General features: G+C 34.2%; 1 protein-coding gene across 4 annotated transcripts in view; it reads left to right on the forward strand.

The window, feature by feature from the left end:
- Positions 1 to 22,731, forward strand: part of LOC118186305 (uncharacterized) — a 444,127-nt gene that overhangs the window by 152,601 nt on the left and 268,795 nt on the right. Inside the window, exon 1 of one of the 4 annotated variants that reach the window (XM_085825194.1) lies at positions 19,509 to 19,971. The exons of 2 other annotated variants lie outside the window; for them this stretch is intronic. In XM_085825194.1, the coding sequence (XP_085681320.1) occupies positions 19,968 to 19,971 (4 nt within the window). In that variant the 5' untranslated portion in view covers positions 19,509 to 19,967. Of the gene's footprint in view, positions 1 to 19,508; positions 19,972 to 22,731 lie in introns of those variants that run through there. One more of the 4 variants, XM_085825200.1, reaches the window with a different exon arrangement.

Here is a 22,731-nt window from a genome sequence, read left to right on the forward strand (position 1 = left end):
AACAGGCGTATAATAAATCACTCTAAACTCCGTCAAAGTGAATACTTGTCATATGATTCTTGCATAACTCTTATGATGTGTATATTTGCATAACACTTTAACCAACAGTAATATTAATATTTGCAAACCAAAACTTAATTAATTAATTAATTAATGGTGTTGCGGTGATTAATTTGTGGTGTTGCGTGGCCCCAACTTGCCCGCAACAGTAATAGTGACTGCTATGAATTGGAAATTACACAAACTCTTAAGAAGGGTTTAACTCCCTTTTTATTCCACTTTAGAAGTTACAGATGCGTTCACTTGACGCTCACAAACTACGCCGACCCGGCGGTTAAACAAAAATAGAAAGGTACAACTAAAAATGAATGACAGGATGAATAACTAACGAAGTCACTATCTACGAGAATTGTAACTATCTTAACCGAGTTCTAAGATACAGCTGAGATTCAGCAAACTTTCTGATTAAGAATTTGAAAGATTCAACGAACTGTCGAAATAGGCGCACAGGCCGAAACGCGCGGTTCTTAAACTTTCTACCAAGCAACCTTCACGCTCGTGATTCAAGAAGCACACATACAAATCTCGTTTCCCTTCTATTTAACTCAAATTACTTCTGCTAAAAATTTGAATACTCTGCGCGTTCTACTAAAATTTACATACTCTGGCATTGGCAATTCCAGGGGAAAGTAAAGGCTTGACAGGAAGGATAGCTTAAACGTAAAATAAATGTTAGTTAAAATAAATATAAACCCTACAAATTAATAGGAACAAAGTAAAATAATGTAACTATATTATTCATAACCTAGCCAACAATCGTAATTTGCGCACGTTTTGAAAAAATATTTGAAGTCGTTACACATTTTTGCATTTTGTCTGGCTCTTGCATTTTGTGTGTCTATTCTTGCATTCATCTTTTGTGTTTGACAGACATTTATCATTTTGTAAAATATTCTAAAAATGAAGCAATGGATTTCAAACAAAACTTCATTGTTTCTACAATAAAAGGCAGATTTACAGAAAGCGTGGGCTCTTCCTATCGCTCCATTTATTCCTCCTATATGGCTCATTGGTTCTGCAGAAACTATGACCCAGAGAACATATCCTACTTTCTTTAAAATAAGTCATTAATAGTATTAATAGAATACACTAAAACCTACATTTGAAACTAATCCTCCCGTCGATTGTGAAGTAGAAAATGAAATTATGTTTCTGTGTACGCGAAAAGGTAGTCTAAGAATTAAAACAGATTTCTGTTTATTGGAATCAACTGAAATGTATTTTTTATTATTAGTAACATACGTAACCTAATTAACATCGAATACATAGCTATAGTAAGGAAGTATTCCACATGTGAATATCAACAGATTACTATATCTCCGTTCTTTTTCTCTTTATTCTCTTTATCTTGCATTGTTTTCAGCCGAACTTCCCTTACAGTGTATCAACATATTGCTATCTTTCTGTTCTTTTTCTGAGCGCGGCAGAGCGGTAACGTCGCTGAACACTGGTAGTTCGATCCGAGGTTCGAATCCCGTGAACGGGCTGACTGCATGAGTGTTTTCGTGGTTTACCCCATGTGTAACGTGTATACGAGCTAGTTTCCCTTAGAAAGTCCTCCACGAAGGCATCCCTCCCTTAAGGCAGATAGCCTTCGAGTGCTTTGCCGTAATCTAATAAACCAAAAACTAAACCAAACCGTTCTTTTTCTCTTTATCTTGCATTGTTTTCAGCCGAACTTTCCTTACAGTAACATACGTAAACTAATTAACATCGAATGCTTAGCTATAGTAAGAAAGTATTCCACATGTGAATAGCGACATATTACTATCTCTCCATTCTTTTTCTCTTTATCTTGCATTGTTTTCAGCCGAACTTCCCTTACAGTATATGTTTGTGTGCGCAGATGGTTAATACATTGCAAACTTAGAAGTACCTGGAAGTAACAGTTCCTGTATTGCTTTCTTTTGTACCCATTACCCTTTTTATTACATTTTTCTAACTATTTTAAAGCCTTCGATTTCATTTGATGAGCAACTTGCGTACATTTCCCGATCATTTTGTTACAGATGTTACTGGAATTACACTGAATTGCATTTTGATAAACATCATAAGCTATAAATTTCCTAAGCCAAAGATGCTTCTAACAAATCTAATCTTCCGTAGATACTCTACTGGAAGGATTTGAATTATCAGGCCAAATGGACGTTAGCCCAGAAGGGCTATTATTCTCCAAAAGGCATTTTACATCGAATCACCATAAACGGCTCTATCACTTTTCAAATTGTTGCCACCAGATATTATCGCCCTGTACCATATTTAAAGAAACTAAATAATGAGGAATCTACATGAATGTATATATGTTTCTCGCATTGTGAAAAAAAAAGTCCCTTGAATAATCAAATTCTTAATACCATAGTCCTCCATCCGAAGATGGGCACCCTGGAAACCCAATTTTGGTATTTATTTTATTGTCTGTTTCATATTTTGTAAAACCTTAAATAATTTTTGATTAAAAAACTCAACCATTTCAAAGCGAGCATTGGCAACACTGTGAGGAATAAAATTTTTTATGCGCAGCTTCGTGCGAGAATGTTTATTGAAAAAGATATTCCATTTTTAAATATTTTTAGCCTAATATGGCGTTAGCCCAAATGTTCTGGAAACGACTATGTGTCTGTAATTTAAAAAGTCAGTTTGGGCGTAATATAAAATCTGAAAGCTTTCTTATTTTGCTCTCTACAGTTGAATCATTTGACGCGAAGATTATTTCGTAATCAGAGTTTGGCTGTATCAGGTAATTTGTTGAATCTTGCACTGAACTGTAAGGTACTTATCGTTGTGTGTAAGGTACTTATCTGTAGTCAGAAATACTACAGAAGGGTGTAAAATATCCGCTATTTCAAAACTACAGTGGAACCTCGAGATACGAGCACCTCTATATACGAGAAACTCGAGATACGTGGAAAGTATGAGCGAAATCTTCGTCTCTAAATACGAGCATTGACTCGAATAACGAGCAATGAGCCAGGCTGTTGGTATGCGTTGGTGTAAAATATCCGTTATTTCAAAACTACAGTGGAACCTCGAGATACAAGCGTCTATATATACGAAAAACTCGAGCTACGAGGAAATTATGAGCGAAACCTTCGTCCCTAAATACGAGCATTGACTCGAGTAACGAGCAATGAGCCAGGCTGTTGGTATGCGTTGGTGTAAAATATCCGTTATTTCAAAACTACAGTGGAACCTCGAGATACGAGCACCTCTATATACGAGAAACTCGAGATACGAGGAAAGTATGAGCGAAACCTTCGTCTCTAAATGCGAGCATTGACTCGAATAACAAGCAATGAGCCAGGCTGTTGGTATGCGTTGGTGTAAAATATCCGTTATTTCAAAACTGCAGTGGAACCTCGAGATACGAGCGTCTATATATACGAAAAACTCGAGATACGAGGAAAGTATGAGCGAAACCTTCGTCTCTAAATACGAGCATTGACTTAAATAACGAGCAATGAGCCAGGCTGTTGGTATGCGTTGGTGTAAAATATCCGTTATTTCAAAACTACAGTGGAACGTCGAGATACGAGCACCTCTATATACGAGAAACTCGAGATACGAGGAAAGTATGAGCGAAACCTTCGTCTCTAAATACGAGCATTGACTCGAGTAACGAGCAATGAGCCAGGTTGTTGGTATGCGTTGGTGTAAAATATCCGTTATTTCAAAACTACAGTGGAACCTCGAGATACGAACGCCTCTATATACGAGAAACTCGAGATACGAGGAAAGTATGAGCGAAACCTTCGTCTTTAAATACGAGCATTGACTCGAGTAACGAGCAATGAGCCAGGCTGTTGGTATGCGTTGGTGTAAAATATCCGTTATTTCAAAACTACAGTGGAACCTCGAGTTAGGAGTGCGAGAAACTCGAGATACGAGGAAAGTATGAGCGAAACCTTCGTCTCTAAATACGAGCATTGACTCGAGTAACGAGCAATGAGCCAGGCTGTTGGTATGCGTTGGTGTAAAATATCCGTTATTTCAAAACTACAGTGGAACCTCGAGATACGAGCACCTCTATATACGAGAAACTCGAGATACGAGGAAAGTATGAGCGAAACCTTCGTCTCTAAATACAAGCATTGACTCGAGTAACGAGCAATAAGCCAGGCTGTTGGTATGCGTAGCGCTATTTCCCGATCCGGCTCGACTCCGTGAATCCGGCTCGACTCGGGGACTTGGGGAATGTGTGTGAAATAAACGTATTTCAGATATTCGTTTACTCCCTTTTCATCACTTCTTTCTCGAACATTCTATTTCATTTATGTGTACTTCGTAGTTTTCTTTCTTTATCCTTCCACCTACTGTTATAAGTATTTCTCCCGCCTTCTTAGCGAGCCTTCGTGGTGTAGTGGCCTGTACGCTCAGTGCGTAATTGAGAGGTCCGTGGTTCAATTCCCGGTGAAGGCGTTGCATATTTTTCATCACTTCTGCTTTAAAATAATAACCTAATGACTCTACAGTGGCGCCCGAACTAAAAGGTGTTGGATGATGCTTCTCCTCACCCAGGATTTGGCGATTGGGTTCCCTAAAAAACCCCAATCGCCCTTTAAAAGGGGAAGTATATAAGGTATTTCTCCCTCCTTCTTAGCGAGCCTTCGTGGTGCAGTGGTCTGCACACTCAGCGTGTAATTGAGAGGTCAGTGGTTCGATTCCCGGCGAAGGCGTTGCATATTTTTCATCACTTCTACTTTAAAAAAATAACATAATGACTTTACACTGTTATCAAGAATCCTTTTGTTATCTCTTAGTTTTATAATTTCTTTATAGTATATGCTATTCACTTTTCAATACCATAGTTACTTCATTCTTAGAAACTAATAAATACTTTAACTCTTTCGCATCGAGAGACGACCAAATCTGTTTTCAACAAACATCGAAAACGCCCGTGTTTACGAATTTGTCTTGGAATAGTTTTCCTTTCCCCCTTTTGCGGTTTCATCCATTCATCCATTGTGCGCAGTTTCACCTTAGGGCCGGATTGCACCTGCGAACGTCAATAGCTTTCCGTATTTCTCCTTTATTTGCTTCAAAAGAATGATTGACATGTCTTTTAACAACTCGCGAAACCAATGAGCCATACACTAACGTGGAGGGGGAAAGAACTAGGTAGAAAATAAACGAGGCGTTCGGGCGGTTTGCCGTTGCCTGAATGAACGGGCGCTACGGGCGATTTCGATGCGAAAGAGTTAATAGAAGTTTAGTTTGTTGCAATCATTAGCTAATGAAATGCACTGAAAGACCTCCATGTCATAGGCTTCTTTTGCACTACAAGTATCTAAATATCGTCAGTTAGGTATCTTATTCTACTTATTTACAGAGAGCTTGCTGTTGTCGTAACAGATCTCAAGTATAATACGAGATGTCAGGGGTTACTTCAATATACGAGAATTCAAAATTGTTAGATAAGTGGACATATACCTCTTCTTCACTGAACGTTTTACATTTTTAGTTCACCCACCAGCGGCCGAGCTGTAAAGTCACTGAACACTTGTAGTTCGGTCTGAAGTTCGAATCCCGTCGAACGGGCTGGCTGCGTGGGCGTTTTCGTGGTTTTCCCCATGTGTAACAAGCCAGTTTCCCTTAGAAAGTCCTACACGAAGGCATCCTTCCCATTAAGCAGATGGCCCTCAAGTGCTTTAGCATGATCAAATGAACAAACCAAACCAAACCATATTTTTAGTTTACAATTGTGTGGTGCTCTTTTAAGGTAACTTGTACAAGATTTGAGACTTCATAGTCGTTGAATTAAATATGCATTAACTTTATCGCATAATTAAAGTATTTTCTTCCTCGTTTATTTTATAGTTGTAAACGGTATCGGTTGACTTGATCTACCATAGTAATATATTATTGTCACTAATTATGTAAAACTGTATTTCATTCGACTATTCTGCGAAAGAACTACAGATTTTGAATAGGCGAAGGATTCGAATTTACAATACTGACCATGGTTAAGAAAGAAAATATGCGAATGAATGTTGCAGAATTCTATCATAAATAATATCAACTCGTCGACACGCTCCAGAGCTTTGTTTCGAAAAGACTTCGAATCTAGCGTTTGTTCTTCTGGCTTATTTATGAAATATAATATTATTGAACAATAGCAATTGTAAGTTCGAGCTCATATGACCTTCAGTAAATGGAATGAAATCAGTTCCTTCTTCGAAATTCCCAGCATCCATTTTTTTAATATTTAGTAATTTTTGTTTTTGTTATGCCGTTAGTGGAAACCAAGCTTCTTGTGCGCTTTTTTAATGATTTTGATACACTTTCTTTCCATGGCAATTACCTTCATGGGCTCAAATACACATATGCTATCCAAATCGATCTATTTCCTACATAAAGCTGGTGGATATGTTTCTTTCAAAAAAGAATCTTTTTAACGATTTTATTTCTCCTTACTCATCGTAACTTAATAACAGAAAATAGAAGTAACGGGAAAATTTTTGGAATTTTATTTATTTATTAGTCCAAAGGGGCTTTGTCCCTGAAGGACTATTGCTTTCGTTTTGCAATTGTGCGTCGATTCACTACAAACGGCAAATCACTCTTCAAACTGTTGCCACAAATTATTATCGCCCTGTGTTATATTTAAAAAAATTAAATAATGAAAAATCTGCATAAATGTATGTATATTTCTCGCATTGTGATAAAACAACGGTACATAGAACCATCGAATTTTGAATGACGCAATCCTACTACGAATATGGGCATGTGGAAGCCCAAATTTGAAATTTGGAATTTGTTTTATGATCGATTTCATATTTTGTAAAACTTCAATGAATTTTCGATTAACAAACCAAGGATTTCAAAGCGAACGATGGCAACGCTGTACAGAAAAAACATTTTATCTCCAGCGCGCGAGACTGCGTATCGGAAATTCTAAAAGATATGCTCATTTTAAAACTATTTTGAGATATTGCTGTTAAACTGAATTTTATGGTTTAAGTGCGAAGAACGTGATATTTAATAAATAAAGGTAACACACAAAATGTTAAAAAAACGCCCCTTTTAGACGTAATTTAAAATCTGAAACATTTCAGATTTTTTTAACCTTCCAGTACGCGCGTATGCGCAAAATTTACGACAAATTCAGTTTATAATATTTAAATTTAGTTTCGCATATCGAATCTGAGACAGGAAGTCATTTGACTTTTTTTTAACTGGGCTTTTGTGCTACGTGGCAGCTTTTCCATAAAAGTTTCGACACGCGCGTGGTCGTGTTTTAAAATTCGGAAAATATTTTTTTCTCAAATATTTTGTAATTTTGTGTTATTAATTGCCGTGTATTATTTTATTATTTAATTTGAATACATTTGGTTCTGTAAATTTTATATCAGTTTTGATGGCAAAAAAAATATGTGCAACCAGCAGATTTTGCTCGGATTCTTCAAGAATTATCTGATGAAGAATAGGAAGACAAGGAAACCTTTGGATGGGAGAACAATAGCGATTTCTATTCCTTATTTTCTTTTATTTATATTTTTTAGAAATAAATATAAGCATTAAAGTCAGTTTAAAGTGCATTTTTTGTAACCAGTAAGAAGTAAATTTCCTTGCAGGAGTAAGTAATGCTAAGCTTACTTTTATTACTACCAAGGTGTTTTCCTTTTTTATTGTCTACACTTGTCTTTGATGAATATTGAAATTAGCTTCGATTTTAAAATATAATTATTAAATAATATATTTACAATTTTCTATAATGAAATACATCATTGCATTTCCATCTCACTAACATAAGAACTTAAAAACAATTTACTTATATTTGAATGTGATATTATTTGTATTTTGCAATAATAAGATTATTATTTTATTTCCTAACAAATTCAATATTCAATCATTTCTGTCGTTTTTCATTCCAAAAACGGTAAAATAACGGATGTCGTAAAAAATACGACGTGCGCGTGCTCATGTAAAATTGCCAAGCGCGCGTGCTGGAAGGTTAATATTTTTTTAATTTTTAATTTTTTTTTTAAATGATGAAAGCAAAAAAGGACAATACCCCGTATATTCTCGCTAAATCAAAGAAAGTCAAAATGTTCTTAAAGCTCCTCAAATTTCCAATCCGCCCACCAAGTGACCTAGTGGTTAAGATTAAATACTGGTTCTTCGACCCGGGTTTAAGCATTAACGAACGTACTGGCCTGTATGGTTATTTTCCGCGATTTTTTCCATATGTAATGTGAAAATGTTTGCCTTAAAAATTCTCCTCAAAGGCATAAATTAAGAATTTCGCCTAGTGAATTATTCTTGGCGCAAACTGGGAAACGTGCTCTAAGGCAAATTTTAAGATTTTTCGATTAAGATTTAAATTTTAAGTTTCTCATCAAATTTTATGAAAGTGAATACTTAGGCATAATTTGAATCGTAGAATAGAAATATGGAAAAAAATAGTTATGTTATTTTCGGAAAAAGTCGGATTTTTTGTCCAAATACCGATGTTAAAGTAATTGCTATAAATAAATCTAATATATATCCTAAGTCGCACATTCGAGATATAAAAACGCAAGTTAAATTTCGTCAATTCGGCCCAGTAGAACGGGAGATACAGAACTGTCACTCTTTTTTTTCGGGGGGGGGTGTGCAAGATGTATATTCCTGCAGATTGCATTAGCTCCTGAAAACTGAAAGCTGTCAGATTACTTTAGGTTAAGGGGTGATACGAATATGGAATTCTACGAATGACGCAATATAAAAGCATGTTAATATATGCTTAAATACTGAAAAAGAAATATAGATCAGCTTATTTATTTTTTTCAGATCTTCCCAAGTATGGTTATATTAATTTTGGCATGTTATTCCATTTTCCAGTGCTATAATGTTGGCTTAAATACTCGATTGTTTAAATGTTTTTCCTTTCTCCTTTTTACTTCCTTGTACGAAGTAAAAAGGAAGTGTTGTAATCGCGAAAAGATTCAGGCAGCATATTTCAACGAAAATATCCATTTTGACCGCTATCGAATGCTATTTAACGATGTTTCTGCGTCATATCTGTACGTAAGGACAGAATAAAGTACTCTTTTCCTTCAAAAAAATTATAAAACTGCTTTAAAATTAATTCTGAAAAGAATTTTTTGTGGTGTCTTACGAACGTATGTACGTAGGTATCTCGCATAACTCAAAAACGAGTAGCCTCAGAACGTTGAAATTTTGTATATAGGACTGCTATAACTTGTAGATGTGCACCTCGTATTTTGGTTGCAATCGGCCGCACCAAACGTATATAAATATATTTATATATATATCCACTCTATTACCCGGCTCAGTGATCTCAGTTTCTTTACTCTTATATGTTTGTAAATTGTACATTTTTTGCTTTAAAAATCATTGAATTATGTTGCTTTTATCTTCCGGTTAAGGGTTTTATGCCTTTAGTAAATCTGTATGCAATAGTTTTAGAATTATCAACAATTTTAAAATTGTTTAAGTGCCGCTAAGCCTAATTTGATGGCGGCCATTGATGTTTACATTTGAAACAGGAGACTAGTGGAAATGTTGCCAATCTAGAGAAACTTAGCTTCGCAACAACAAAGGTAACGCATTCATTTATTATTGCCAATTAAATCATGCTTAATTCTTTCTTTAATTTTTTCGAGGAAATAAGCGTTTGAGATTTACTTCGTAATTTTTAATATAGATATTTTGAGTTTTTATGTATTTTTGCCTTCTCGCGAAGTGAGAACTGAATTAATTAAATGAGAAGTACTCAATCGTCTGTGAAAAACTGTTTCTGTTTTATTTTGTTTGCTTAATTTCTTTTATACATAGTTCTAGCTTTATTATAGTATTTGAATAGAACATGTGGCAACGATTAGATAATTCTTTAAATGATATACATTTTGTGCATTCCGAGTTATAATATGAATGAAATATAATACTGTTAAGTAAACCTAGCGCCAGAGTGTCGCTATGGTAAACAAAGTGAATTTTAAAGAATGCATTTATTCTATTGTGGTTTATGCGCTGTCGGCGAAGTAGGTTTAATTCAATCTAATAAGTTTAAATAAAATGAAGAAAAAATGCGTATAATTTAATATTCCGTACAAGGAAGTCATGTGGTGTACACATCAGATTTTTTTTTATTGAAAACTTCGATGAAAGAGGACGCAACAATAATTTTGTAGCAATCATCATATTCATTATTTCCGGAAAAATTCCTCTTTTCTCTCTTTCTCAGGAGCGAAATCTAGCAAATCTTTCTCGACAAACACTGCAAAATATTAATAAAACTTCTAGTTTGCAATATCATAAGATTTAGAACAGAGTGGACGGACTAAACATAACATTCTCATTAGCACGGGTCCAGCTAGTACTACTAGTAAAATAATAATTACTAACCGTCGTTGCTTGTAGGGTTTCAAGAATTCATATATTTAAAGCAACAAACCACAAATTTAAACTTTCAGCTATCAACTCGGTTTCGACATAGGGATTCTCACGTCACACGCTAACAGCTATGAAATTCATTCACCAAATCCACAGATCGACTTAATGGATGGTTCCTCAGGTACTTTGCCAACCACCCTATACAAAACGGGGTGGTTCGCAGAGTACTTTCTCTTAAAACTACCAATTCGCGTGCTATTTATACTCAGCCTAATTTGTATTCTGCTGAGGGTAAACGGAAGAAATGAAAATTACAGGAAAGAACCAACATAAAAATAGCAATACAGTTTGAAATCCCTAATGAACAGGCGGTCAGGTGAAGAAGCTGATGAAATGAAAAAATGGTATAAGACTTTCGAACACCATTTCGCTTAAATAACCAGTTGCAGTTGTATATACAAATGAAACAAATAATAAAGAACATTATTATTTATGCTGTAATAGCTATTTTTTATTCTGGATGTGCAATGGTGAAATTGGCGTTGCTTTAAGGCATGCAGGGTTGATAGATGTTAAAAAACAGGAAAATGTTAATCTTTTAACACATTTTTAAAGCAAACCTTTGTTAGTAAGCCTGCTATTTTTATTTCTCATGAAATACATTTTATATTTATAATAATATATAATTTTAAATTTATAATAATGTATAATTTTAAATAGTTTTTTTCTTAAAAGAAAAATCATTGCAAATAATTGCTTAGTTAAAAAATTAGCAACCTTATTTGTAATAAAATTTTAAAACAATTTACAAAAATATAAACAAATTAGGTCTTTCTTTTCGTTGCACAATGATTTATCATCTAAACAAAAACCATACTTTGAAGCACTGGCACACCAAAATTAGTAACTCTAAGAAAAAGGCAAAAGGCAGAAGTACTTAATATCCCGAAATGAATAAAATATGAATAAGAAATTATATTTCATTTCTGTATGCTATCTGTTGCTATTTCTATAGCTATCTGTTGATTTATTGTAATACTGTGAGTTAATAATTGCAGCTAAACTGCAAACAATTTTATGTAGTTATTGCTTATTAATTTTTATCTGAATTTACCTTCTCAAGTGCCTAAACATTTGACATTTAAGCAAGCACCGCATGGTAGCAACTTTGTAGTCTTTGAATCGATAATTTCTCCAGGGCTTCTATTATAAGTTCTGTAGCGACGGCAGGACTAATTAAGTGGAGCTTAGGAAGGAGCTATTGCTTTATGCATTCAACTATTTAATTATACTGTGAGTATTGAACTATCATTTAGAAATGCTTTCAGAACCTTGAACAGATTCTTTCTGTATGAATCAGGAGCATTAATTCTCTGCGCAGAGAATATGTTTTGTTTTAACGCAGTAGGTGTCGTAAAATATCACATGTACAATCAACCACAATGTACAAATATTAGGTTTTTAGTATTTAGGTATCGTTATTTTATATCTACTTATTACAAATGCATAATACATTTACCGACATAAAACTGTGAAGCGTAAAATAATTGAGTTTTATTTTCAAAGAAAAATATCTAATCTGAAGTGTACATTTTTTCTGTAATCCTCTGTTGCAAAAAAATATATGCACCCAGAAAGAATTGAGCCACAACTACGAAATTCGGCAATGGTATTACTGTTCGAGTAGATCAAAAATTAACAAAAACTGGGACAAAGCAAGAGTTTTATTTACGAGTAAGCAATACAAATAATGTGAAAATCAAATAGGTGGTAAAGCCCCCCCCCCTCCTGGAAGCTATACAAGCCGATACTCAGTTAGGCACGGAATGTATTAAGCTGCCAATGTCCCTCTGCGGTAGGTTGTGCCATAAATGGAGCAACTGGTCAACGAGTTGGGACGTATTTGTACTCAGCTGAATTTGTTTGCCCAACATGTCCCAAACATGTTCGATAGGTGACAGGTCTGGAGGCCTGGCACGCCTGTCGAGGACATTAACCCACTGATGACATTGTTAGGTCGTATATGGCGTTGCGTCCAGCGTTGTCCTGCTGGAAAACAGAACCTACACGACCTGCACAACACGATTGGCTGCAAAATGTCGTCAACATTCCTGCGAGCAGTTAGAGTACATCGCAGCACGATTAATGGTGAATGGATATTCCAGCCGATCGCATCCCAGACTGTCACACTATGTGTTCTGGCTGTGTGTCGCTCGATAACAAATGGTGCATTGGACCGCTCACCCTTCGGTCTCCAGCATTGGTAATCATCATTGAGAGAAAAGCGAGTTTCATCTCTGAAGGTCACATTTCTCCAATCCAACACTGTCCTATAGAGCGAGAGCGGCACCATGCAAGACGATACTGCTTACGGTGTAGTGCCAATGGCAAGCATCTTAATGGATGTCAAGATCTGAACCCAGCTTCACCGAATCTTCTACGAATCGTATCCCTAAATTTCGCGGGATCCTTGCAAATTGGCAAATGGCTTTTATTGGATGGTAACGTAAATGTTGGTGCGGATGTGGCAGCTCTTTGATTATGCCTTTGCTGTGCGACTGGTTCCAACAACAGGCAACTATCATATCGCATTGACCACAACAGTATACCGGCTGACCTTTCTGTTCGACCAACCGGCCTCTTTTAGCTTTATTAACAATCTCTCTGTCTTACAACTGTTCATAACGCTGTCGAGTTCATCTTAAAGACATTTTTCGTTACAATGACGTGTATCCAAGCCGTCAGCGCGGTTGTTAATACTCGTCACGCGGTGCACTACCCTTTCACATTCTACCAGCTGTGCATTTCAGACGCTATGAGTGGTATCGCTTCACAATGTTGATTGGTACTGTAAGTCAAATTATTTATACAGCACGCCAAACCACATTTGCTTGACGCGTTTCATAGTTATGGCTGGGTGTATATGTATATTTGTTTTTGCAAGAGTGTATTTCGGTTATAGTGCAGGAACAGTTTTATTCTGGAAATGAATTACTTTTTGTTTTCTTGCATTACTAAATACCTTTCAAAATTTGCTATTTAAAAAAAATTCTTTCAGAGTTGGAATCAGAAACATGATTTATTTTGGATACTTTTAGCTGCTCTTTGATTTTGATCAAAAGCATATTTACGCCCATTTTTCACAATTGTCTATCTCCCCTCTTTATCTGAAAGTTTTGTATAAATTTCGCTTTATTACTCTTACTATGCTCTCCATGAAGTAAAGAATTGTTTTTAAAATTCCTTTTGTAATAATAGCTTTACATATTTCAGTTACAGTGTACGGTTACGGAAAGTATAGTGCCTGTGAAGTTATGTGCACATACGGAAATGTATGTTTAAGGTTTGCTTTCTTAGCATGCCTTCGTAGTGTAGTAGTCAGCACACTCGACGCGTATTCGAGAGGCCCGTGGTTCCAGTCCCGGCGAGGGCACTGCCCATTTTTCATCTGTCCTGCTTCCAAAAACTACCTAATATCTCTACAGCGGCGCTCGAACTATTTCTTCCGCCTTCTTAGCACGCTTTCGTAGTGTAGTGGTCAGCACACTCGACGCATATTCTAGAGGCCTGTGGTTCGAATCCCGAATAGGGCATTGCTCATTTTTCATCTGTTCTGCTTCCTAAAAAATACCTTATATATCTACTAAATGAAGCTGAAAGATTTTACGCGGGCCAAATTATCGGCCATTAAAGGTCCAAGCCTTCCGCAGACTTTGGATACTAGTAAAGCCAAAATCGGTGGTTGCCTTTATTATAGAGGCACCAAATAGTTGGGTCACCGTTGCTCCTATGAAGGGACGGACATATACATCTACGCCTTCTCCGGGATTGAAACCTGGGCTCTTCAGTACGGCAGTCAGAGTCGCTAACTACTTTACCTTCTGGGAGGCACAGGCATTGGCCACTACTAAGGGTAGAAGCGGTGGTCACTTTATTATGTAGGCACCTATTAGGTGGTTCACCGTTGTCTCCTATGAAAGGACGGACATATACATCCATGCCGTCTCCGGGATTCAGACCCGGGACTTGGGTACGGCAGTCAGAGTCGCTAACCACTTTACCTTCTGGGCCGCAAAGGCGTTGGCCACTACTAAGGTCAGAAGTGGTGGTCACTTTATTATGGAGGCACCTAATAGGTGGTTCACCGTTGTCTCCTATGAAGGGACGGACATATACATCCATGCCTTCTCCGAGATTTGAGCCTGGGCCCTTCGGTCCGGCAGTCAGAGTCACTAACCACTTTCTCGTCTGGATCTTATTTCATAAATTTACATATTTTAAATATTTATTTATTTTGTAGTTGTATAGCTATACGTTATTCTTCGATGCCTTGTCAGCTTTCAAAAGTTTCAGTGCAACTAAAGAAATATATTTCATGGAAATGAATTCTATGTCTGGGATTTGTTTCTTCGTAAAAATGAATTTTGCACTGTGTTCTGCTTTTCGTTCTTCGTATGTATTGGTTCTGAAATGATGTAAAGTCTTAATTACACTAGTATCTAAAATCTAAAGACCAACGCAATTTGTAAAGATTGCAATTGCATATTCGGAGGAAATAGCTTCTGATAATTCCCATAATTATTAATGCATAAGTAGAAAGTTGGTGCACAATTTAGAATCATGAAAGCAAATGTAATACAGTTTGTTCCTAATAACTGAGGATAAAAAGGCCATAGGTGAATTGATATGGTGGAATGAAGTAGAATTTAACACTGTTTAGATGATAAAATGCTTAAAATATTTATTGGAAATGTGGAAATACTGTCAATGCGATAGATATTGCCAAACAGTTTGAAATAGATTGCTATGCATTATTTAGAATTTAAGTAAACATTTGAAATTAATGAAATCTGTTTTAGCTGCGTGCTAGGACACCTTCCTAGTGCTATAAGGATGGGTCAAGACATACGTTTAGTTAAAATGCCCTGAAAACGCAATCGATGTCCCATAGCTGCTCAGCTTATGTCTTCCTTCCATTTCAGATCATGAGTGAGGACATCCCAAAAAGTAACGACAATTTTTCATGATTATGTGCTACTCCGTACTCGAGTGCTCGTCTATGCCAGACTATGACTATGCTAAAACTCAGATCTTGTTCTTATCAGCCTCACGCGCCGAAAATTCAGTAATAATTAAATGTAGGCCAAAGGTGTATTATTAACTGACTAGTTCAATTCAGTTAAATCTTGGGTTCGAGACTAAAAATGCACCAGTATGAACATACTATTGGGATAAGGTGTAGGATAGAAGCAGCTTTTATCGTAAGGGATTTCGATGTGGAAGAACTTCATAAATTTTCGCATAAAACTGCAGGAGTTAAAATGAGATTCTTAATTGGTAATGATTTTGTAATAAAGTTCTTCGTGGTCTGTTATTCCAATAAGGGGTCTTACAACCACCAGCCGCATCTACTACCTATTCAGGTAAGATCTATTATTCTTTATTCGGATTCAAATAATATGATTCAAAATTGCGTACCTTTTTTTTTTGTTGTTGTTTGTTTGTTTTTTTGGCTGCTATGTCCGATGGACATTTCCTCTGGTTCAGCTGTCTTCTTGAAAGAAGAATAGCTAGGCTTAGTTATCATGAATAAGTAAATTCGACTGTACTGATATCTTCTATTTATTCATTTACACTAAATTTCAGATTAACACGAAGTTACACTATTTGAATACATATTTCCATATGTACAAACGTACCTGTTTGCTTATGGCACAACGTGCAATTTCATTCTTTATTGTTTTCAAAATGAAATAATGTAGTCTTGTCTAGTCTGAATCGGCATTCACAAATCGGCATCAGAGCATCTCACCAGCCTTTAAGTTCTGCCTAGTCCAGAGATGACGAACCTATGACACGTGTGCCATAAGTGATATGCGAACCCATTTTGGGTGACACGCATCACGCATTTCGAGAGATGTTGACGAAGACAAAAGTTGCCTAATACAAAAAGTATTTGTCTTTTGAAACGGCTTTATGGTTGTCAACATACGCTGCGCTAATCTAGGGTACTTTCAAGTGCGTCCTTGGGAAATATAGCAGATATATGGCAGACGCGGCAGACGGATGATTCTATATGTTACACTGCCCTCGAGTTAGAATTTTCGGAATTTTGACATGCTCAAAGGATTTGCCTTCACTGGTCTACACTAAGTTTCAGTTCTTATTCGCCACAAGGGTGTCCCAGTTCATAGAATCCCACAGTTCATGGATGCATTTCATTTCATGGATGGCAGTTCATATCAACATTTCGCATAAAAGTAGTTCTGGTATTTCTTAAGACATTGGAATATTAACCGCATTAACTACTCAAAAGCTTCCTAGATTTTAACCCCTTAACTGCCGCGGGCGTATATATACGCCTTGCTCAGCCGATGCGTTAACTGCCCCTGATGCGCCCAGATGCGCAGCCGATACGTTAACTTTGCGAATAATTTTAGGTGTAGCAGCGCAAAGCAAATGATAGCAGTTTGGAAGGACGTATATATACGCCAGGGGCAGTTAACGCATCGGCTGAGCAAGGCGTATATATACGCCCGCGGCAGTTAAGGGGTTAAACCTCATTGAAGCGCATGGAGAGCATTAGGGTAAAACATTAGTGCTCGAAACTCGCTCCAAGAAGCTTCTGTCTTAGTCTAAAGCAGAGATGATCTAATTTATTTCCAGAACATATGGACTACTTGTTGTTAAATATGCCATGTTATTTTTTATGAGTGCTGCATCATTATTTAAAGTGGACGTATTACATATCACAATATGGCTCTTCACGTGATTCTTTTGCGGACATGATGTATTCATTCTCCAATTATAGCGCATGAAAATTCGTATCTTGGCTAAAATGCTTATTAAAATCAAATTTGTTCGTAATTTATACGGATTTTTCATTTAATATAATTGTGTTAGTACCTTTTCTGTACACTTAAACAATTTAACTGCAATTTTAAGTATACAGAAAGGATACTATATTTTTGTCTTTAAATTTGTCTGCAAACATAAAAGTATTTATTTTTCTATACAATAGAAAGTCTTTATATTAGACTTTTAGTTTGATTGTACAGTTGATTTATCATATCGGTAGAGTTTGAAAATTATTAGCACAGTTGGTTTGATTTATCATACTGATAAAGCTTGAAAACTCCCTTCTGTATGACAATATCATATCGAATTCTCAACAGTCCTCTATTGGCATCAAAGAATAATCAGAATGTGAAAGAGCTATCATTAACACTGTACATTCAAAAGTTGGTTATAATATCGCGTATCTTCTATCTGACATTTTAGAGAGATTTCCGTGTTTTCTTATTGTTCCCGGAAGGGAATTGAAAGCAGATTTTACGTACCTGAATTATTTAGTAAATTTTAGATTATGTGCAAAGCTATTTTCATGTTACTTGAATGCGTTAAGTAATGTGAATATCTCGAATTCAGTTCTTTCAGACGAAATGTTCAGAAAAACTAAAATTATTATTGGTAGTTTGAATTTCATCAGGGAATTTTTTCAAATTCTTTTAATATGTTTCAAATTTCTTGGAATCGATATTTTTCTTACGCTTAAATATATTTTTACTTTCTTGTACGAAGTAAAAAGGAAGTATTGTAATCGCGAAAAGATTCAGGCAGCATATTTCAACGAAAATATCCACTTTGACCGCTTTCGAATGCACTTTAACGATGTTTTTGCTTGCTATCTGTACGTAAGGACAGAATAAAAGACTCTTTTCCTCCAAAAAAAAAAAAAAAAAAACTAAAAAACTGCTTTAAAATGAATTCTGAAGAGAATTTTTCGTGGCGTCTGTACGTACGTACGTATCTCGCATAACTCAAAAACGAGTAGCCTCAGAACTTTGAAATTTTGTATATAGGACTACTATAACATGTAGATGTGCACCTCGTATTTTGGTTTCAATCGGCCGCGCCAAACGTATATAAATATATCCACTCTGTTACCCGGCTCAGTGATTTCAGTTTCTTTACTCTTATATATTTGTAAATTTTATATTTTTTTCTTTAAAAATGATTGAATTATGTTGTTTTTATCTTCCGGTTAAGGGTTTTATGCCTTTAGTAAATCTGTATGCAATATTTTTAGAATTATCAACAATTTAAAAGTTGTTTAAGTGCCGCTAAGCCTATTTTGATGTCGGCCATTGCTTGTTTACATTTGAAACAGCTGAGAAGTGAATTTGTTGCCAATCTAGAGAAACATAGCTTCGCAACAACAAAGATATATATACGCCTTCATTTATTATTGCGATTTAAATCATGCTTAATCCTTTCTGGAATTTTTTCGAGGAAATAAGCGTTTAAGATTTACTTAATTTTTAATAATTTAATTTTTAATAATTAGTAATTTTTACTAGAGATATTTTGAGTTTTTATGTATTTTTGCCTTCTCGCGAAGTGAGAATTGAATTAATTGAATGAGAAATACTCAATCGTCTGTAAAAAACTGTTTCTTTTTTGTTTTGTTTGCTTAATTTCTTTTATACATCGTTCTAGCTTTATTATAGTACTTGAATAGAACATGTGGCAACGATTAGATAATTCTTTAAATGATACAAATTTTGAGCATTCTGAGTTATAATATGAACGAAATATAATACTGTTCAGTGAACCTAGCGCCAGAGTGTCGCTATGGTAAACAAATAGTGTGAATTTTAAAGAATGCACTTATTCTATTGTGGTTTATGCGCTGTCGGCGAAGTAGATATAATTAAATCCAATAAGTTTAAACAAAATGTAAGAAAAAATGCGTATAATTTAATATTCCGTACAAGGAAGTCATGTGGTGTACACATCAAATTTTTTAATGTAAAATCGTCCATTTCCGTATTTATTATTCAAAAAATAGATCCGAAAGTATATGTTTTTATGTGATTATGTGTCTAAATGCGAAAGTATGTATGTTTGATTATGAATTTTAAAAATTTAACAGATTAAATATTCAAATATTGATTGTAGTAACGTTATCTTCTCTTTTGAGTTCCGTTTTCAATGAATTTGATAGCTATTGGCTGTCTTAATCACACAAATAAGTTCAGAAAATGCAAAAGATAAGCGAAATTCTTGCACTTTCGACTGACAAGTTAAGAAATTCAAAGCTCTCAAATGGCTACACGGCGAGAACGATATCACAGTTTCACTTGCGAGTATTCTGCTGAATATGTTAAAGATTTACTATATAAGTGGTGATAAATAACTCAATGAAGAATATTTTTAAAGTAAATAGCCAGGAATAATAACGTCTGTTCTTTATCGATTCTTTTAGTTTTAACAGACATTCAGTCTTTTAAATTTGTATTTTTTTTTTAAATTTTCTCTTATAGTTTATTTGGCGGGAGGTTTGTTTTCTGTTGTATCTTTCATATCATCTGCTCATTTGGTGATTATGCAGATGAATAATCAATGCTAATACTGGTAAACAAAGAAGTGAAATTCTGTTTCTGTTGATTAAACGGGTTACGTGATTCGCTTAGATGAAAGTATTTGCTAGCCTTCTTCTGTTAGTTTTCTGACGCTCTTTGACTTGGATAGAAGCCTTTGCTATATTCCTGGGTGAATTGAACTTTCAAATGGGTAAGTGGCTTTAAATTAATTCAGTTTACTTCAAGCTATAAATAGGCTTTCCTTCTAGGAGAATTTTATGTTGTAGAAAGCCATTCACTGCGCTGTAAAAAACGGTAATTCTTCAAAGAGACACTGGAGTGTGGTTGAGCTGTTTCAACCAAATTTTATGCAAAGACTGTTTTTACTTTATGATTACTTTAATCCTAGTGATGATGAAAAAAATTTAGAATTTAAATAATATAATGGACACACCGTACTGCTTTCATTTCATTAAAATTTTTAGATGCGCCAAAATTATGAAAACAGTAAATTTAAATGTTTTTTTCTTTCAATAAATTAAAAGAATTAAAATAATTGCATTCTTAATGATCAACAAAAATTGCTAACAAGAATCAGATAGTTATTCTGATTACAGAATTCTATGAAATTTAAGTTTGTGAAAATATTTTTTGTTAAAGTTTTGCTGAATTTATATTGAAATTTATCTTAATCTTATTATTTGGTGCAAAACAGTTTTCTATCATGTTGAACTGAATAATGAAGAAATCAGTTAAAACGATTTCAGTAAAATTCGTAAAAGTATTTATATTTATAAATAAAAACAAAATCTGAAAGTTTTGAGATTTTATTTTACGCCCAAAGAGGCTTTTTTTAACGTTTTGTGAGCTACTTTTATTTATTAAATATCATGTTTTTCGCACTTAAACCATAAAATTCAATTCAACAGCAGTATCTCAAAATAATTTAAAAAGAGCATATCTTTAGAATTTCCGATACCGTCTCTTGCGTTGGAAATAAAAAAATAAAAATTCGTACAATGTTGCCATTGCTCTCTTTGAAATCGTTGAGTTTCTAAATCAAAAATTCGTAAAAGTTTTACAAAATATGAAATAGATATTAAAAAGAATTCCAAATTCCAAATTTGGCCTTCCAGATGCCCATATTCGGGTGCAGGATTACGTTATTAAAAATTTGATGTCTCTAGGTACCGTTGTTTTATCACAATGCGAGAAACATACATACAATCATGCAGATACTTTATTACTTAATTTCTTTAAATATAATACAGGGCGATAAAATATGGTGGCAACAGTGTGAAACGTGATTGAAAGTATTTACGTTTTCAACGCAAAATGCCAAAACAAAATTAATAGCCCTTCTGGGTAAAATTGCCCCTTTGGGCTGATAAATTACTAAAATATTTTAATACGTATAAGTATTATAGTATAAGTAAAATACTTATACGATTAGTATAAGTAAAATAAATACCTGTAAATACTTACACGAATATAATATTGATATGCAAATACTTAGACTTCTCCACAAATACTTAGACATTTATACGATTAGTGTAAGTAAAATAAATACCTATAAATACTTATACGAATATATTATTGATATACAAATACTTAGACACTTATACGACTAGTATAAGTAAAATAAATACCAGTAAATACTTATACGAATATTGATATACAAATACTTATCGACAAATACTTAGACACTTATACGATTAGTGTAAGTACAACAAATACCTATAAATACTTATACGAATATAATATTGATATACAAATACTTAGACTTATCGACAAATACTTAGACACTTATACGACTAGCATAAGCAAAATAAACACCGGTAAATATTTATACGATTATGATATTGATAAACAAATACTTAGACTTATCGTCAAATATTTAAACGATTGGTATAAGTAAAATAAATACCTGTAAATACTTACACGAATATAATATTGATATGCAAATACTTAGACTTCTCCACAAATACTTAGACACTTATACAATTAGTGTAAGTAAAATAAATACCTATAAATACTTATAGGAATATAATATTGATATACAAAGACACTTATACGACTAGTATAAGTAAAATAAATACCAGTAAATACTTATACGAATATAATATTGATATACAAATACTTATTGACAAATACTTAGACACTTATATGATTAGTGTAAGTAAAATAAATACCTATAAATACTTATACGAATATAATATTGATATACAAATACTTAGACTTATCGACAAATACTTAGATACTTATACGACTAGCATAAGCAAAATAAACACCGGTAAATACTTATACGATTATGATATTGATAAACAAATACTTAGACTTATCGTCAAATACTTAAACGATTAGTATAAGTAAAATAAATACCTGTAAATACTTATACGAATATAATATTGATATACAAATACTTAGACTTATCGACAAATACTTAGACACTTATACGACTAGTATAAGTAAAATAAATACCGGTAAATACTTATACGATTATAATATTGATATACAAATACTTAGACACTTATACGATTAGTATAAGTAAAATAAATACATGTAAATACTTATACGAATATAATACTGATATACAAATGCTTATCGTAAATACTTATATTATAAGTATTTATATTTCAATAACTTCATATAAACTTCATCTTAAGTAACTAAATACTTTATATAAATAGCCGATAGTGTATTTGTATTTACAGAAGAATTAAAAAACAGTTTTTCACGTAATACAAACTCTTACTCAAAGACCTTGTACTGCGTTTAATTTTTGTGAATAAAATCGCATATAGTTCTCTTTATGTTATGTTATACTTGTTAATTTAAAAAGTAAAGTTTTATGCTCACCGAAAAATTTCAGAATTTTAAATTTTGTCTTACTTATGGCCATATAATCAGATACTTATTGCGATCCTAAAATTTAGCAGTAACATTTTTTAATTTAGTTCGGGCTTTATTT

This window comes from Stegodyphus dumicola, chromosome 10 (assembly GCF_044657685.1).
Source record: "Stegodyphus dumicola isolate Sdum_Otavi_A_Nest chromosome 10, ASM4465768v1".
Lineage (NCBI taxonomy): Eukaryota > Metazoa > Arthropoda > Arachnida > Araneae > Eresidae > Stegodyphus > Stegodyphus dumicola.